The sequence below is a fragment of the Sesamum indicum genome, linkage group LG12 (genome assembly GCF_026168435.1).
Source record: "Sesamum indicum cultivar Baizhima isolate 11 linkage group LG12, ASM2616843v1, whole genome shotgun sequence".
Taxonomy (NCBI): Eukaryota; Viridiplantae; Streptophyta; class Magnoliopsida; order Lamiales; family Pedaliaceae; genus Sesamum; species Sesamum indicum.
In genome coordinates, this window is record NC_142668.1 from 12654243 (window position 1) to 12672140 (window position 17898).

General features: G+C 30.9%; 3 protein-coding genes across 5 annotated transcripts; all 3 read right to left on the bottom strand.

Annotated features, from left to right (window-relative positions):
- Positions 1-410: 410 nt before the first annotated feature.
- Positions 411-2824, bottom strand: LOC105175135 (germacrene-D synthase). Its single transcript, XM_020698485.2, has 7 exons — positions 2659-2824; positions 2300-2573; positions 1821-2193; positions 1524-1742; positions 1275-1413; positions 939-1187; positions 411-823 (listed from the first exon to the last, which is right to left on the bottom strand). Exons 1-7 carry the CDS (start codon positions 2779-2781, stop codon positions 536-538), a joined length of 1665 nt encoding a protein of 554 aa, XP_020554144.1. The 5' UTR covers positions 2782-2824; the 3' UTR covers positions 411-535.
- Positions 2825-7377: 4553 nt separating this feature from the next.
- LOC105175136 ((-)-germacrene D synthase-like) lies at positions 7378-9542 on the bottom strand. Of its 2 annotated transcripts, none has more exons than XM_088876454.1 (5): positions 9403-9542; positions 8638-9307; positions 8389-8527; positions 8054-8302; positions 7378-7936 (listed from the first exon to the last, which is right to left on the bottom strand). In XM_088876454.1, the coding sequence occupies exons 2-5, from the start codon at positions 9237-9239 to the stop codon at positions 7649-7651; spliced, it is 1278 nt and encodes a 425-aa protein (XP_088732580.1). In that variant the 5' UTR covers positions 9240-9307; positions 9403-9542; the 3' UTR covers positions 7378-7648. The 2 variants fall into 2 exon arrangements, with proteins under 2 accessions (XP_088732580.1, XP_088732579.1); XM_088876453.1 differs by lacking the exon at positions 9403-9542 and having other exon boundaries at positions 8638-8856; positions 8935-9307.
- Positions 9543-13068: 3526 nt separating this feature from the next.
- LOC105174803 (germacrene-D synthase) lies at positions 13069-16637 on the bottom strand. Of its 2 annotated transcripts, none has more exons than XM_088875995.1 (7): positions 16472-16637; positions 16114-16387; positions 15635-16007; positions 15338-15556; positions 15089-15227; positions 14910-15002; positions 13069-13648 (listed from the first exon to the last, which is right to left on the bottom strand). In XM_088875995.1, the coding sequence occupies exons 1-7, from the start codon at positions 16592-16594 to the stop codon at positions 13361-13363; spliced, it is 1509 nt and encodes a 502-aa protein (XP_088732121.1). In that variant the 5' UTR covers positions 16595-16637; the 3' UTR covers positions 13069-13360. The 2 variants fall into 2 exon arrangements, with proteins under 2 accessions (XP_088732121.1, XP_011095304.1); XM_011097002.3 differs by having other exon boundaries at positions 14754-15002.
- Positions 16638-17898: the final 1261 nt, after the last annotated feature.

Sequence of the window (17898 nt, forward strand, 5' to 3'; positions counted from 1 at the left end):
AAAATAAGTAAACATAAGTAATTTTTTAAAAGTCAAATAAAAATGATCATTGATATCACTGTATTTGTATTAACCCTATAAATAGGTTACTAATTTATATACAGTGAAAACTTCGTACATATATATTACTAGTGAAAATATTAAAATTATCACTTAAATTTATGTGTCGCAAATTTTCTCTCTTTGTGTATTGTTTTATTAAAACATTAGTTCACTTGACAAATTTGTAAAAATTATCATGATATTTCAACAATGTCCAGCTCTACTGTGATATTTCATGAACTCTTTGCCTATTAATACATTGAGATACAAGATTCAGCTTTTCCCTGTCCAGACTTTGATACCAACACACAGGTTATATATAGATACCATAGCTTGGTTTGTTGCCAAGATGCCAAACTCCATAAATCTACAAATATAATTCCATTTAGTCAGGTTTTTATTTATTGAGATGCAGTAACTTTGTTGAAGTTGAGGAGCAGAAGAGGTTCACTAGCCTCCCATATCGATCATTGATCAATTCCGACTTAGATTATTAAATTGTCACGTTCGCCTCAACTAGTATGCTGTATATAATACTTCTTATATTAGCTTCGGAATTGGTATATTCATCGTCTTCCACATAGAAAAGATGTGGAATGCGCGTAAAATTGAGAACACGTGTTAGGACCGGCATAGAAATCGATACTGTTGGTCGAAGACTTTCTTGATTCATGTCCTTCCATGCTTTTGTGACTTGTTCTTGGAGTTCAGCAAAAGCTTCCTCCTTTGAGGCACCATTTTCATTCATGTAACATTCAACTGCGGTGGGTTTCTTTTCAAACTATACGTGGAAATTAATAGAACCAAAATTTTGTAAGAAAGATATTAATTGTCATAATATGTCCAAGAAATCAAGTGTCAATTGATCGTGGAATTTGTGTTAGTTAATTTCTTACCCCATATCCTACCAAGTCGTTGGTTAATCTGCAAATTGTTGAGAATGCAAGAAGAAGCAGTGGCTCACTTGTAATCCAGTCAAAATCTTTTTTAGTTACTAGGTTTCCCATACCGACCAAGGATGTTGTTAACAACATCATATAAGCAGAAGTTACGCTGGCCACCTTCATATATTCCTCCATCCTCGGCATATCCTTATTGTAAGACCATTTTGCCTCTTCTAAGTATGCCCTCACCAATTTTTTCATCTGCAAAATCAAAATAGAAATGGACAAAGAAATAAATGTAAATTAAAATGATTTATTCATTCAATTCGCTAATATATATATATATACCTCTTCTTTTGCATATTGGATACGATATGATCCGTCTGTTTTTTTCAATTCATTTTCCATTTCAATATACACATCTGAAAGGGCTTCATAACATATTCTCATGTATGACGGCAACTGCTCCAAGGCATGGACATCCCATCTACATAGCGGCGGTAAAAGAAGGAAAATTTTATTGTCATATCAAGATATTCACAAGTTCTATTAGCTAAGTAAAATAGTATAGTTTTGAAGAAAGACTCAGAATGTGACCTTTGAATGAGATCTGTAAAAAGCTGAAGATCATCTAATGTTCCATAAACATCATAAATGTCGTCAAGAATGGAAGTCATGTTGATGATTTTGGTTAGCATTTTTCTTGCAATATGGTAATGAGGCTCAAAGTAGACTTCCACTGCCCAAAAGTAGCATTCCACCACCCTATCTCTTGCAAAAGGCAATTTATTTGCAAAATCTAAATCCTTCCACCACCTACAATATTTACACATTTCATTGTTGTATAGTATCGTATCTATGAATTTGCTTATGTTAAGACAAGTATAGCAGTACCTTGTAATATCGCTGAGCTCTTTCTGATGCGTCTTTTGTATAATGTTAAAGTCCAATTTTGCAAAATTCAATAGTATCTCAGAATGTGATACATTTTGTTGGTATATGGAAATGAATTTCTTAGCTCCCACTCTGTTAGAACTCTTGAGAATTGGGATCTTGAGGGCTTCTTTAACTTGTGTCGAAAGAGAACTGTTCATGTTTGAGAGTGAAGACTCAAGATTGGAGGAGGAGAACTCCAATGCTTTCTCAAGAATTTTCTCCCCAGCTATTCTGAATTGTGCTGCCTCAAATAACTCTAACATCCCTTCGACATTTTTTATCAGTGATACCTTGAAATTCCCTTCACCGTCTATGAATTTGTTGAAAATGTCTGATATAAAAAGTCAAAACACCAATTTAGAATAGAGAATCCATACTAGAAAATTCCAGTTTCAAAAAATCATTATACTCGTGAATGTCCTAGAGTTAATGCTTACCACATGAGACAGGATAGCCATGTTGTCTGAGTAAACGAAATCGAAGAGCAACAATACGAAGATCATTGGCTTTGCTACTATACTCTAAGTAAGTGTCGTGTGTGAACTGTAAGAATTTGTCGATTTCTTCTTCAAAATGATAACCAACGCCAAGGCGTTGAATTGCATCAATGAGTTCTAATTTGTGATACAAATGATCTGGCGTCCGGGCCAACACCTTCCGCACCATTTCCTTTTGTCTTCGAAGTTCTTCCTCTTCGGTAGCAGAAATTTCCTGTACAGAACATAGTTTCTGTTTATAACAATCTATTTAATTCGTGCTTCTCAAATTAACGTAGAAACAAAAGCTAATTTTGTACCATAGAAACATAAGCCAAGAAATAATCTCCCCAAACGCTAGGATGATATTTGACTGATCGACGAACATCGTCTTGATCAACTTTCTTAATCAAAATTGAAGAATGTGTAGAATCAAATTCCATTTTACTTATGTTTTTGTTAATTTTCTTTTGTGTTGTGCTCTTGTGTCAAGTTAAAATAGTGTATATATAAGGAGTTGCGGTGACCGACTTGGACAAGATTGATAACTAGTGAAGAAACTTTTGTCACGTGTTTGAACTTTAGATGGGCGGGTAACAACATTCTTTATGATGTGAGTACATAAATTGATGTGAATAAAGATCACATCAATTTATTGTAAATTACAACTATTATTATTGTATAATTTATTTTTATTATCAACATGAAATACTAGATTTATCTTTGAACGCACACGAAATTCCGAATTGAGATTTAACAACAATATTCTATATTGTGTAATTTATTTTTTTGTGTACGATAAAAAATATACAAAGAAAAAAATTATTATATATAATGATTTTACTGGATTCCCTATCGTAACTCTTACAAGAATTTTCTGTTCATGTTCGTTTTCATATTCTTGTTTTTCTTTCTCCTGAATTATTATCAAATAAAATTACTGAATTATAACAATAGATAGACAAAACTTCTTACGATGATTTATCGAATTTAAATTTAAAATGGCAGAATCAAGACTAAACCAAAAAAATACCTTTTAATTTTAGCCCATCATGTGAAGAAAATTGTTGTACCTTAAATAAAGCTAAAAAATAAGAAAAATTGTGCTAAAAAACGAAAAGAAAAAGGCAAGAGGTATTTTCATTATTTTATATTTTCTCATAGTATTTTTGGTCAATCCTCACAATAAATTGATGTGAAAAAAAATTACACCAATTTATTGTAAATTACTACTACCAAATAGTAGTGTTAGTTCACAATTGCATTCTCTACTATTATTCATTTATTTATATTATGAATATAAAATAATGATGTTTTATCTTTCAACACATAATGGATTTCGAATTGGGAGGCAACGCAAGTTTTGTATATTGTATTATTTATTATTATGTGTACAATTAAAAATACATAATCAAAAAAAATTATTATATATAGTGATTTTACTGGATTGCCTATCGTGATTCTTACAAGAATTAGGAAAATTGGGAACTTATCAAGTTAATTTACGAATGATAGTTATTCCAAGAAACATGACATATTCTCTAATTTTAAAAATAAAATTACTGAATTATAATTATAGATAGATAAAACTTCTTAGTATAAATGTCTTCATATACATAACATCGAAGGAAAAAAGCGCAACAACCAACAATACAAAACTTTAAACACTAACTCGGCAAAGACTAATATATTTAATAGCTACTCTTCCAAAAGTCCCGATTTTAAATGTTACGGCTGACCCACCAAATAAGAGCAACTGCACGACTCAAAGTCCAGGTGACTAGTCAGTGTAACTTATCTCCTGAAAAGTACGTAGCATTGAATGAGCTGCGTACTCGGTAAGTATAGCTAACCAGACTATATATATGTGCACACAGGCAACAAGTCACGTGCAATTCAATCACATCATCTAACTAATATTCATCATATAGCAAAAACAGATGTAATGAATAATACATCTCCACAACAGTAAATCAATCCGCGACATAGTATTTGACGTTATTATTTATATTAAAGCCCACATGAGGAATTTCATAATGTCGCAATAGCCGTCAAAATTCATTATTTTCCTCAGAAACTTCCATTAGGACGGCTGATCACATTGATAAATGTAGCCCCCCCAATTTACCACATTTAATTTTATCTTGTCAATGTAATATATAAATATCACAAGAGATAATAAATATGATCAAAAATTAAAATTCATTTAATGTTCCACAGACATCGTAATTGTCGTCAAGAATGGAAGTAATTTTTGAGAATTTTGGTTAGCATTCTTCTTGCAATATGGGTAATGGGGCTTAAAGTAGACTTCAACTACCCAAAAGTAGCATTCCCCACTTTATCTCTTGCGAAAGGCAATTTATTTGCAAGTCTAAATCCTTCCGACACCTACAATATTTATACATTTCATTGCTGCTTAGTATAGTATGTATGAATTTGCTTATGTTAAGACTAGTATAGCAGTACCTCGTAATATGGCTGAGCTCTTTCTGATGCATTATAATGCTAAAGTTCAATTTTGTAAAATTCAGTAATATCTCGTTATGTGATTCATCTTATTTGTATATGGAAATGAATTTCTTAGCTCCCACTCTGTTGGAACTCTTGAGAATTCGAATTTTCAGGACTTCTTTTTAACTTGTCGAAATAGAACTGTTCATGTTTGGGAGTAAAGAATCCAGATTAGAGGAGGAGAAATGCTTTCTCAAGAATTTCCTCCCCAACTATTCTGAACTGTGTTACCTCAAATAAATCTAACATCCCTTCGGCATTTTTGATCAATGATAAGTTGAATTTCTTCACTGTCTATGAATTTGTTGAAAATATTTGATATGAATTTATTTGCGAAGTCAATTTCTTCTTCAAAATGATATCCAATGCCAAGGCGTTGAACTACATCAATGGATTCTAATTTCTGAGGTGAATCATCAACCGTCTGAGCTAGCATAGTCCTCACCATATTTTTTTGTCTTTGCAGTTCTTCCTCTTGGACAAAAGAGATTTCCTACACACAGACATGAAACAACGTGGCACATAACATGTTTTGTTCCCATGTAACAAAATTAAAGTTTTCATACAATATTAATGCATGATGTGAAGCTATTTATGTACAAAAACGCAGTTTTGTACCCTAGAAGCATATGTTAGGAAATACTCTCCCCAGACGCTTGGATGATACTTGATTGCTCGACGGACCTCATCTACATCAACGTCCTTAGTGAAAATTGGAACATTTGATGACTCAAATTCCATTCTAATTGTCTTTTATTTTATTTTCTTTTGTAGCAAGAACTTGTCCTCCTCATGCGAAGTTCATTAAAACATAAAAAGTAGTCGTGAAGAATCGCCACAAAGAAATTGTGTACCTTCACTCTTAGTAGCCACAAAAATGTAATCCATGAGCATTACACTCGACAACGATGTGGTCTTTTTCTACTACCAAGAAAATTATGTGCTTCACCCTTCAGCAAACACATACACAGCTAGTGCATGTGAAGTAATTTTGTCAACAATGACAAAATTTAATTGATGAAGCTGACAATTACCTATAGACGGAGAAAGCAAAGTTAATAAGGGAACAAAAATAATGTTGCCGATGGAAAAATAACAATAACATAAAAATAATTATTGAGAGAATATTGTTGAATTTTTATAGTAGCTAGCTAGCATTATCTCATATATACAAATACTCAGACAAATAAACAAAAAAGCGATTGGATTATGATTTCAATTTTTGGTTTATTGAATTGATATCATAGTCCTGGATTGGCAGAATTCTGCTATCGCAACCTGAAATAGCTCACATGTCATTTGGTTTTGTCTAGCGATTAAGGTCAAGTCATTATCTTTACTGCGGGAACCAATAAAATGTATGGTATATTACATTAGCGTGCTGCCATATAATATCTTATTTCATCAAATGTTTTTCTATTTATTTTAAAAAATATTTAAATTGTCGAGAAAATTATTTCATATTAATTTTAATCATAGATCGTGTAATGAATAATTTAATACTTTATAAGATCTAAACAATATATATATTGATAATATATATAAAAATATAATATTAAATTTTAGAGAAATTTGACTACTTGTTGCAATATTTTTTCAATTTTTTAATATTTTTCATGATAAAAAAAATTCCAAATGGTTTTTGTCAACCTCATATGACTTACCTTTTGTACTTAAATAATGTCACGTTCTTTTTAGCCGATGATAATAGCGTTTTCTCACACAAAGTTTCTTTTTCCTCACAAATTTCTGCTATTTCTCTCTAACATTCTCACACAAATAAATAAATACACAATAATTTCTACAGATATATGTATCTTGTAACTTTAGAAGTAACATATATGTTGTTTTTTTATTTATTTTAAATTTTTTGAATGATATTGATGTATTGTATACAGTATTTTGAATAATAGTATGTTGATTAATTTAAAATTGTCGATTATAAAAAAAAAATAAAATAAAATATTTACGTACATAATTTATGAAAATTATTAGTTGTAATTGATAAGCCAATATCTAGAGAAATGTATACACGTAATTGTCCTTTTCTATGAATTTAGTTTGATGTTACTAATATAGATTAAAACCAAAATTCACTTCCTTTTTCACCGAGCTTCCTTCAGTTTATTTTCTCTATAATCTCTTTGATTATGGGATGTCAGAAGATTTAAGGAAATATCGTGTGATTTGTGGACCATGATACACATATATAATAATAAGTATTTTAATTTCAGCCCATTACTAAAACTGAAATTACCATTAGTTTCTACATTTTAAAAAGGCCCACATCCTATCAGATACATTAAGACACAAATTTACTAAAATCGTATTTGATTATTTTATTGGGCCTAAAACTTTGACAGTCCATAATACATAATTATTTTACATAAAAGCCCAATATTGGATTAAGAATCCAACATTATTAAATTAATAAATCCAACAATCGAGGCATAAAAGCAGTTGAACAGTAGTAGGTCCATGGCCAAGATGCCAAGCTTGAAATAATCTTTAAGTATATAGTTCCATTTCATGAATTCTTTGTTTATTAATATGCTGAAATTTTATTAAATTCAGATACAAGATTCAGAACAGTCCCGACTTTGATACCTACACACAGTTTATATATAGATAACATAGTGATGTCAAACTCCATCAATCTTTAACTACACTTCCATTTGGTCAGGTCTTTATTTATTGAGACGCAGTAACTTTAATATATATGATTGGTGAAGTTGACGAGCAGGAGAGGTTCACCAGCCTCCAGCCTCCCACATCATTCAATTCCGACTTGGATCTTTAAACTGACATGATCGGTTCAACTAGCACGCCGTGTATGATGTCTTTTATATTAGCTTCGGACTTGGTATACTCATCGTCTTCCACATAGAAAAGATGTGCAATGCGAGGAAAATTGAGAGCTCGTGTTACGACCGGCATAGAGACTGGTATTGTTGGTCGAAGACTTTCCTGATTCATGTCCTTCCATGCTTTCGTGACTTGTTCTTGGAGTTCAGCAAAAGCTTCCTCCTTTGAGGCACCGTTTTCATTCATGTAACATTCCACTGCTGTGGGTTTCTTTTCAAACTATAAATGAAAATTAATAGAACCAAAAAATCTTGTAAGAAAGATAATAATTGGCATAATATGTCCAAGAAATTAAGTATAAATTGAGTGTGAAATTTGTGTTAATTAATTTCTTACCCCGTATCCTACCAAGTCGTTGGTTAACCTACAAATTGTTGCGGATGCAAGAAGAAGCAGTGGCTCACTTGTAATCCAGTCAAAGTCTTTCTTAGTTACTAGGTTTCCCATACCGACCAAGGATGTTGTTAACAACATCATATAAGCAGAAGTTACGATGGCTACCTTCATATATTCCTCCATCCTCGGCATATCCTTATTGTAAGACCATTTTGCCTCTTCTAAGTATGCCCTCACCAATTTTTTCATCTGCAAAATCGAAATAGAAATGATCGTACGAATATAAATGTAAATGAAAACGATTCATTTGTTTGCTAGATAAATTATATATATACCTCTTCTTTTGCATATTTGATATGATACGATCCACCTGTCTTTTCAAGTTCATTTTCCATTTCAATATACACATCAGAAAGGGCTTCATAACATATTTTCATGTATGATGGCAACTGTTCCAAAGCATTAACATCCCATCTACATAGCGGCCGTAAAAGAAGGAAGATATAATAGTCATATCAAAATATTCACAAGGTATATTTTACCAAGTAAAATAGTATAGTTTTGAAAAAGATTCAGAATGTGACCTTTGAATGAGGTCTGTAAAAAGCTGAAGATCATCTAATGTTCCATAAACATCGTAAATGTCATCAAGAATGGAAGTAATGTTGATGATTTTAGTTAGCATTCTTCTTGCAATATGGTAATGGGGCTCAAAGTAGACTCCCACTATCCAAAAGTAGCATTCCACCACTCTATCTCTTGCAAAAGGCAATCTATTTGCAAAGTCTAAATCCTTCCACCACCTACAGTATTTACACATTTCATTGTCGTATAGTATAGTATGTATGAATTTGCTTATGTTAAGACAAGTATAGCAGTACCTTGTAATATGGCTGAGCTCTTTTTGATGCATCTTCTGTATAATGCTAAAGTCCAATTTTGCAAAATTCAGTAATATCTCATTATGTGATTCATCTTGTTTGTATATGGAAATGAACTTTTTAGCTCCCGCTCTGTTAGAACTCTTTAGAATTGGGATCTTTAGGGCGTCTTTAACTTGTGTTGAAATAGAACTGTTCATGTTTGGGAGTAAAGATTCAAGATTAGAGGTGGAGAACTCCAATGCTTTCTCAAGAATTTCCTCCCCAGCTATTCTAAATTGTGCTGCCTCAAATAACTCTAACATCCCTTCCACATTTTTTATCAGTGATACCTTGAAATTCTCTTCATCATCTATGAATTTGTTGAAAATATCTGATATGAAAAGGGCGAAACACCACTTCAGAATAGAGAATCCATACTAGAGAAAGTCCAGTTTTCAAAAAATCATTATACTCATTAATACTTACCACACGAGACAGGATAATCATGTTGTCTGAGTAAACGAAACCGAAGAGCAACAGTACGAAGATCATTGTCTTTGCTATTGTACTCTAAATAAGTGTCGTCTATGAATTATAAGAATTTGTCGATTTCTTCTTCAAAATGATAACCAACGCCAAGACATTGAATTGCATCAATGAGTTCTAATTTGTGATAGGAATGATCTGGTGTCTGGGCCAACACCTTCCGCACCATTTCCTTTTGTCTTCGAAGTTCTTCCTCTTCGGAAGCAGAAATTTCCTATACATAACATAGTTTTGTTTATAACAATCTGTTTAATTCGTGCATCTCAAATTAACATTTGCATACAATACTAAAGTTAGAGTAACAAAAGCTAATTTTGTACCGTAGAAACATAAGCCAGGAAATAATCTCCCCAAACGCTTGAATGATATTTGACTGATCGACGAACATCATCTTGATCAACTTTCTTAATCAAAATTGAAGAATGTGAGGAATCGAATTCCATTTTGCTTAAGTTTTTGTTAATTTTCTTTTGCGTTGTGCTCTTGTATGAAGTTAAAATAGTATATATATATAGGGAGTTGCGGTGATCGGCTTCGACAAAATTGATAACTAGTGAAAAAGTTTCTGTGCCACATGTTTGAACTAATTTAGACAGTCCGTAACCACCTCTTTTATGATGTGAGTGCATACAAAATGCGAAATGTATAGTAATTATTATTCATCATTCTACATACATAGGGAAAATTATACTTATAATCTTGTAATTTAGGGTTTGATATTTTTTACATGTACAAATTGATTTTTGTAATTTAATAATATATCTTTAAAATTTGATAATTTTAGTCATTTTTTCGACAACTTTCGCTAGAAAATTGCATGTGACTTGCTAATGAACAAATTACATTGTAATTTTAATTAGTCCTATAACTTCATAAGGATTGGTATTTTTTGTCCTGTATAAATTAATTTATTTAAAAAATATCAGTTAACAAAAAAACTAAATATATAAAATTTTGCATGGAAAAATCTAATTGATTGGTTTAATTTTATAACAAATTCTGATTTTCTTTTTAAAAGTTCAACTCTCAAATTAAAAATTAAAGCCCACGTGAGGAATTTCAAAATGTTGCAATAGCCGTCAAAATTCATTATTTTCCTTAGCAACTTTCATTTGGACGGCTGATCACATTGCTAAATGTAGCACCCTCTAGTTCACTACATTTAATTATCACTATTTCACCCTCTTCTTAATTACAACTCATTCTATAAGCAATTTCTTTTTAATCCATAGATATCTCAAGATATAATAAATATGGCCAAAAGTTGATATTTACTCTTTCTCCAGATGTCGTCATATACATAAACTCGAAGGAAAATAGCGGAACGACCAACAATACAAAATGTTAAACACAAACTCAGCAAAAGATTAATATATTTAGTAACTACATAATCAAAAGTCCAAGCATCAGATGTTACAGCTCACCCACCTAATAAGAATCACAGCACGACTCAAAGTCTAGTATGTCAAGTTAGTATAACCTATCTCCTAAAAAGTACGTGGCAAGGAAAGAGCTGCCTACTAAGTAAGTATAGCTAACCAGTGTTTATATATATATACACACACACACATGCTGTAAGTCACGTTCAATGCAATCACATCAACTAACAAATATTCGTCATATCGCAACAACCGATGTAAGGAATAACACATGCTCACAACAGTAAATTAATCGACATAGTATTTGATGTTATCGTTTATATTAAAGCCAAGTGAGGAATTTCATAATGTAGCAATAGCCGTCAAAATTGATTATTTTCCTCAGCAACTTCCATTTGGACGGCTGATCACACTGCTAAATGTAATATTCCCTACTTCATTGCATTTAATTATCACTATTTCACCCACTCCTTAATTATAATTCATTCTATAAGCAATTTCTTTTTAATCCATAAAATAAATTTTATTTTATCAATAAAATATAAAAATATCACAAGGGATAATAAATATATCAAAAGTTAAATTTCATCTAATGTTCCATAGACATTGTAAATATCGTCAAGAATGGATCGAAGTCATGTTGAGAATTTTGGTTAGCATTCTTTTTGCAATATGGTAAAGTTAACGGAAATTTCTTTTAAAAAGTAAATTACTGAAAAAAATATTACAGAATTTATAAATATTTATGGATAGCACAGTTTCATGCTAGTAAATATATATGTTAAAATTTCTACGTATGTATATTTATGTGTGTACGTTCGAAATTGCATATGGCGGCGCACCAAACACAAGTACACATATATACGCAGAAAGAGAGAATGAGAGTTCATCTTTAGGTTTCCTAACATCAATTTCTTTCTAGTAGTTGGACCAGTCAAAAAGAGCCGGTGGAGTATTTCATACGGATACGGTTGAATAATTTCCGGCTCAAACTCAGCTTCGAATTAGGCTATTTTAAGCTTGAGCCCGACCAGCTTGCCACAAATGGACTCATACTTGCACTTGAGGAGAGCCTTGAGCATTGTATAAGGACGTGTTGTAGGAGTAATCCATTACCTTTTGGGTGTAATTACCATAATATGGGCGTTTTTCTTAACAAGAATTATTACAGTGGGATAATGGCTAGGAGGATTTTATCACCACCTCGAGTCTCATTGCTCAATTATTATTACTATTTTCAACATTTTACTATATAATTGTAAATTAAAATGTAAAAATTATAATTTTAGTTATGTAATTTACAAATGAGGGTGGTAATTTTTTGTATTGTATGAATTGAGTTTTGTAATTTAGTTCTATAACTTTAAAAAAATGGCAATTTTCATCCTATTCCGACCAATTTAGAGTGGAATTTTATGTGACTTGCACTTAATTCAATTAAATTTTTAGTTTTAATCTTATAACTTAGGGATGTTGACATTTTTGGTCCTATAATTTAGGAGAGTTGATATTTTTGGTCCTGCAAGAATTTATTTGTAGGACAAAATTGCAAGTAATTGCAATTTGACCGGAAACTAATTAGAATAGAAAATTATAAAATTATATGACTAAATTGTGAAAGTCAATTATAATGGGTCTAAAAATGCCACACCCCTTAAATTACAGGACTAAAATTATAATTTTTAAAAAATATATTTTATAAATATATAATATTAAATATTAATTACAAAAGCGTTAATTATATGTACTACAATAATATAATCTGAAGTTATGAATAATATGACTTTAGTTATAGTATATTTATTATATACCTACTACTAGTTTATAGTCACATAATTAGTAAAGGTATAGAAATTATACATCAAAATATTTCTATACTTACACATAATTTTATATAGTTATAGGTTTTCCAAATAAAACATAATCATTATTAAAAGAATTCAATAATAGTTATAGCATGAAATTTCGAAAATATATTTATCCAAATAACTTTTTCTTAATTGAATTATATAAAATAAATAAACATAAGTAATTTTTTAAAAGTCAAACAAAAATGATCATTGATATCACTGTATTTGTATTGACCCTATAAATAGGTTACTGATTTATATACAGTGAAAACTTCGTACATATATATTACTAGAGAAAATATTAAAATTATCACTTAAAATTTATCTGCCGCAAATTTTCTGTCTTTGTGTATTGTTTTATTAAAACACTAGTTCACTTGACAAATTTGTAAAAATTATCATGATATTTCAACAATGTCCAGCTCTACTGTGATATTTCATGAACTCTTTGCCTATTAATACATTGAGATACAAGATTCATCTTCTCCCTGTCCAGACTTTGATATCAACACATAGCTAGATTTGCTGCCAAGATGCCAAACTCCATAAATCTATATCCATTTGGCCAGGTCTTTATTTATTGAGATGCAGTAACTTTGGTGAAGTTGAGGAGCAGAAGAGGTTCACCAGCTTACCATATCGATCATTGATCAATTCCGACTTGGAATTTTAAATTGTCAAGTTCGGCTCAACTAGCACGCCGTGTATAATACTTCTTATATTAGCTTCGGAATTGCTATACTCATCGTCTTTCAGATAGAAAAGATGTGTACCGCAAGCTAAATTGAGAGCACGCATAAGGACAGGCATAGGGATTGGTACCATTGGTCGAAGGCATTCTTGATTTATATTCATCCATGCTTTGGTGACTTGGTTTCCGAGTTCAGCAAAAGCTTCCTCCTTTGAGGCACCATTTTCATTCATATAACATTCCACTGCCGTGGGTTTCTTTTCAAACTGCATATTAGAGGTTGATAAAATTAGGATTTAAATATAGGGGTGATAAATACATAGTACTCAAGAATTAAATTTTTTTTTGGCAATTGCAATCACTAAATTTTTAAAAATGGCCAAAATTTGTTGATGTGTACAAATCTAGAATATCTTTTTGAAAATCAAGAAAAAACTCATGGAGCAAGTTTTAAAAACAACCTACTGCATAAGAACTAACATTGAAAAAAAATTGTCTAAAATAAAATTTGAATTTATATTATGTAAATTGAAAAAAAAATTATATAATTTAAATTAAAAAAAATAGTTAACCCCCCCCCCCCCCCGATGGGGGCGACACTGCTCAGCCCCTTCTGCTGGTCGTCGTCGCCATCACCCCTTTCTGGTGGGTCAATTTTTTGGCTAAGTTATATTACATAAAATAATAATTTATTTTTCATAATTATAATCATATATAAAACACTAAATTTATGTACTTATATTTTTATGTATCGATAATACATTTAAATTGATATTCTTTTCTTTTATTTCTTGCTTTTTTTTAAACTCATGTATACATTATATATTTTATTTTAATTTATAATACATTTTAAAATGTGTAAGATTATTTATTATAATAATGCATGGACGTCATGTCACGACAGGTAGTATAAAATATAAACTCAAAATTTATTTTTGTGGCAGAGGAGAGACAAAAAATGTCTAGTAAGTAAAAAGAATCCCACATGAAAATATTTTTTCCCTTTTTTCCCCATATCATTACTTGGCAGGAATTTTTTCATATAAGCTCTTGTGGCAGAATAGAAAAAGAAAATATCTTAGTGGGCAGTTGATTTTTCATTAAATTTTCATGCCAAAAAAAAAAAAAAAAACTCTTATATTTGTCCATATAATCAATTTTTGTTCACATTTAAAAATTCGCAGGCTAGTGTCATGCATTTGAAAGAAAAAAATTAATTTTGAAATACTATTTACCACCCCTATATTTTAGGATCCTTATTTTGACAACCCCAAATATGGGGCGTATATATAATTAACCCTTAATTGGCATAATATGTCCAAGAAATTAAGTGTAAATTGAGTGTGGAATTTGTGTTAATTAATCTCTTACCCCGTGTCCTGCCAAGTCATTGGCTAATCTACCAATTATTGAAGATGCACGTACAAGCACTGGCTCACTTGTAATCCAATCAAAGTCTTTCTTTGTTACTAGATTTCCCATACCAACCAAGGATGTTGTTAACAACATCATATAAGTAGAACTTACGATGGCCACCTTCATATATTCCTCCATCCTCGGCATATACCTATTGTAAGACCATTTTGCCTCTTCTATGTATGTCTTCACCAATTTTTTCATCTGCAAAATTGAAATAGAAATCGACAACGAATATAAATGTAAATGGTTCAATTAGTTAGATATTATATATATATATGTATATATACCTCTTCTTTTGCATATTGGATACGATAAGATTCGTCTGTCTTTTTCAGTTCATTTTCCATTTCAATATACACATCTGAAAGGGCTTCATAACATATTCTCATGTATGACGGCAACTGCTCCAAGGCATGAACATCCCATCTACATAGCGGCGGTAAAAGAAGGAAAATTTAATTGTCATATCAAAATATTCACAGTTCTATTATGCCAAGTAAAATAGTATAGTTTTTAAGAAAGACTCAGAATGTGACCTTTGAATGAGATCTGTAAAAAGCTGAAGATCATCTAATGTTCCATAAACATCATAAATATCGTCAAGAATGGAAGTCATGTTGAGGATTTTGGTTAGCATTCTTCTGGCAATATGGTAATGAGGCTCAAAGTAGACTTCCATTGCCCAAAAGTAGCATTCCACCACCCTATCTCTTGCAAAAGGCAATTTATTTGCAAAATCTAAATCCTTCCACCACCTACAATATTTACACATTTCATTGTTGTATAGTATAGTATCTATGAATTTGCTTATGTTAAGACAAGTATAGCAGTACCTTGTAATATCGCTGAGCTCTTTCTGATGCGTCTTTTGTATAATGTTAAAGTCCAATTTTGCAAAATTCAGTAGTATCTCAGAATGTGATACATTTTGTTGGTATATGGAAATGAATTTCTTAGCTCCCACTCTGTTAGAACTCTTGAGAATTGGGATCTTGAGGGATTCTTTAACTTGTGTAGAAAGAGAACTGTTCATGTTTGAGAGTGAAGACTCAAGATTGGAGGAGGAGAACTCCAATGCTTTCTCAAGAATTTTCTCCCCAGCTATTCTGAACTGTGCTGCCTCAAATAACTCTAACATCCCTTCGACATTTTTTATCAGTGATACCTTGAAATTTCCTTCACCGTCTATGAATTTGTTGAAAATGTCTGATATAAAAAGGCAAAACACAATTTTAGAATAGAGAATCCATACTAGAAAATTCCAGTTTCAAAAAATCATTATACTCGTGAATGTCTTAGAGTTAATGCTTACCACATGAGACAGGATAACCATGTTGTCTGAGTAAACGAAATCGAAGAGCAACAATACGAAGATCATTGTCTTTGCTACTATACTCTAAGTAAGTGTCGTGTGTGAACTGTAAGAATTTGTCGATTTCTTCTTCAAAATGATAACCAACGCCAAGGCGTTGAATTGCATCAATGAGTTCTAATTTGTGATACAAATGATCTGGCGTCCAGGCCAACACCTTCCGCACCATTTCCTTTTGTCTTCGAAGTTCTTCCTCTTCGGTAGCAGAAATTTCCTGTACAAAACATAGTTTTGTTTATAACAATCTATTTAATTCGTGCTTCTCAAATTAACGTAGAAACAAAAGCTAATTTTGTACCATAGAAACATAAGCCAAGAAATAATCTCCCCAAACGCTAGGATGATATTTGACTGATCGACGAACATCGTCTTGATCAACTTTCTCAATCAAAATTGAAGAATGTGAAGAATCAAATTCCATTTTACTTATGTTTTTGTTAATTTTCTTTTGTGTTGTGCTCTTGTGTCAATTTAAAATAGTGTATATATAAGGAGTTGCGGTGACCGACTTGGACAAAATTTATAACTAGTGAAAAAACTTTTGTCACGTGTTTGAACTTTAGACGGGCGGGTAACAACATTCTTTATGATGTGCATACATAAATTGATGTGAATAAAGATCACATCAATTTATTGTAAATTACAACTATTATTATTGTATAATTTATTTTTATTATCAACATAAAATACTAGGTTTATCTTTGAACGCACACGAAATTCCGAATTGAGATTTAACAACAATATTCTATATTGTATAATTTATTTTTTTGTGTACGATAAAAAATATACAAAGAAAAAAATTATTATATATAGTGATTTTACTGGATTCCCTATCATAACTCTTACAAGAATTTTCTGTTCATGTTCGTTTTCATATTCTTGTTTTTCTTTCTCCTGAATTATTATCAAATAAAATTACTGAATTATAATAATAGATAGACAAAACTTCTTAATATGATTTATCGAATTTATATTAAAAATGACAGAATCAAGACTAAACAAAAAAAATACCTTTTAATTTTAGCCCATCATGTGAAGAAAATTGTTGTACCTTAAATAAAGCTAAAAAATAAGAAAAATTGTGCTGAAAAACGAAAAGAAAATGGCAAGAGGTATTTTCATTTTTTATAATTTCTCATAATATTTTTGGTCAATCCTCACAATAAATTGATGTGAAAAAAACTTACACTAATTTATTGTAAATTACTACCACCAAATAGTGTTAGTTCACAATTGCGTTCTCTACTATTATTCATTTATTTATATTATGAATATAAAATAATGATGTTTTATCTTTCAACACATAATGGATTTCGAATTGGGAGACAACGAGCAAGTTTAGTATATTGTATTATTTATTCTTATGTGTACAAGTAAAAATACATAACGAAAACAATTTATTATATGTAGTGATTTTACTGGATTGCCTATCGTGATTCTTACAAGAATTAGGAAAATTGGGAACTTATCAAGTTAATTTATGAATGATAGTTATTCCAAGAAACATGACATATTCTCTAAATTTAAAAATAAAATTACTGAATTATAATTATAGATAGATAAAACTTCTTAGTACAAATGTCTTCATATACATAACATCGAAGGAAAAAAGCGCAACAACCAACAATACAAAATTTTAAACACTAACTCGACAAAGACTAATATATTTAATAGCTACTCTTCCGAAAGTCTCGATTTTAAATGTTACGGCTGACCCACCTAATA

Coding starts and splice junctions, on each gene's coding strand:
- LOC105175135 (XM_020698485.2), bottom strand. CDS start 2,781: ATGGAATTTGATTCTACACATTCTTCAATTTTGATTAAGAAAGTTGAT. Junction 2,574..2,658: donor TCTTGGCTTATGTTTCTATG/GTACAAAATTAG, acceptor TGTTCTGTACAG/GAAATTTCTGCTACCGAAGA. Junction 2,194..2,299: donor TGGCTATCCTGTCTCATGTG/GTAAGCATTAAC, acceptor TTTTTATATCAG/ACATTTTCAACAAATTCATA.
- LOC105175136 (XM_088876454.1), bottom strand. CDS start 9,239: ATGTTAGAGTTATTTGAGGCAGCACAATTTAGAATAGCTGGGGAGGAA. Junction 8,528..8,637: donor TTTACAGACCTCATTCAAAG/GTCACATTCTGA, acceptor GCCGCTATGTAG/ATGGGATGTTAATGCTTTGG. Junction 7,937..8,053: donor ACGACTTGGTAGGATACGGG/GTAAGAAATTAA, acceptor TTTCATTTATAG/TTTGAAAAGAAACCCACAGC.
- LOC105174803 (XM_011097002.3), bottom strand. CDS start 16,594: ATGGAATTTGATTCTTCACATTCTTCAATTTTGATTGAGAAAGTTGAT. Junction 15,557..15,634: donor GAGCTCAGCGATATTACAAG/GTACTGCTATAC, acceptor TAAATATTGTAG/GTGGTGGAAGGATTTAGATT. Junction 15,228..15,337: donor TTTACAGATCTCATTCAAAG/GTCACATTCTGA, acceptor GCCGCTATGTAG/ATGGGATGTTCATGCCTTGG.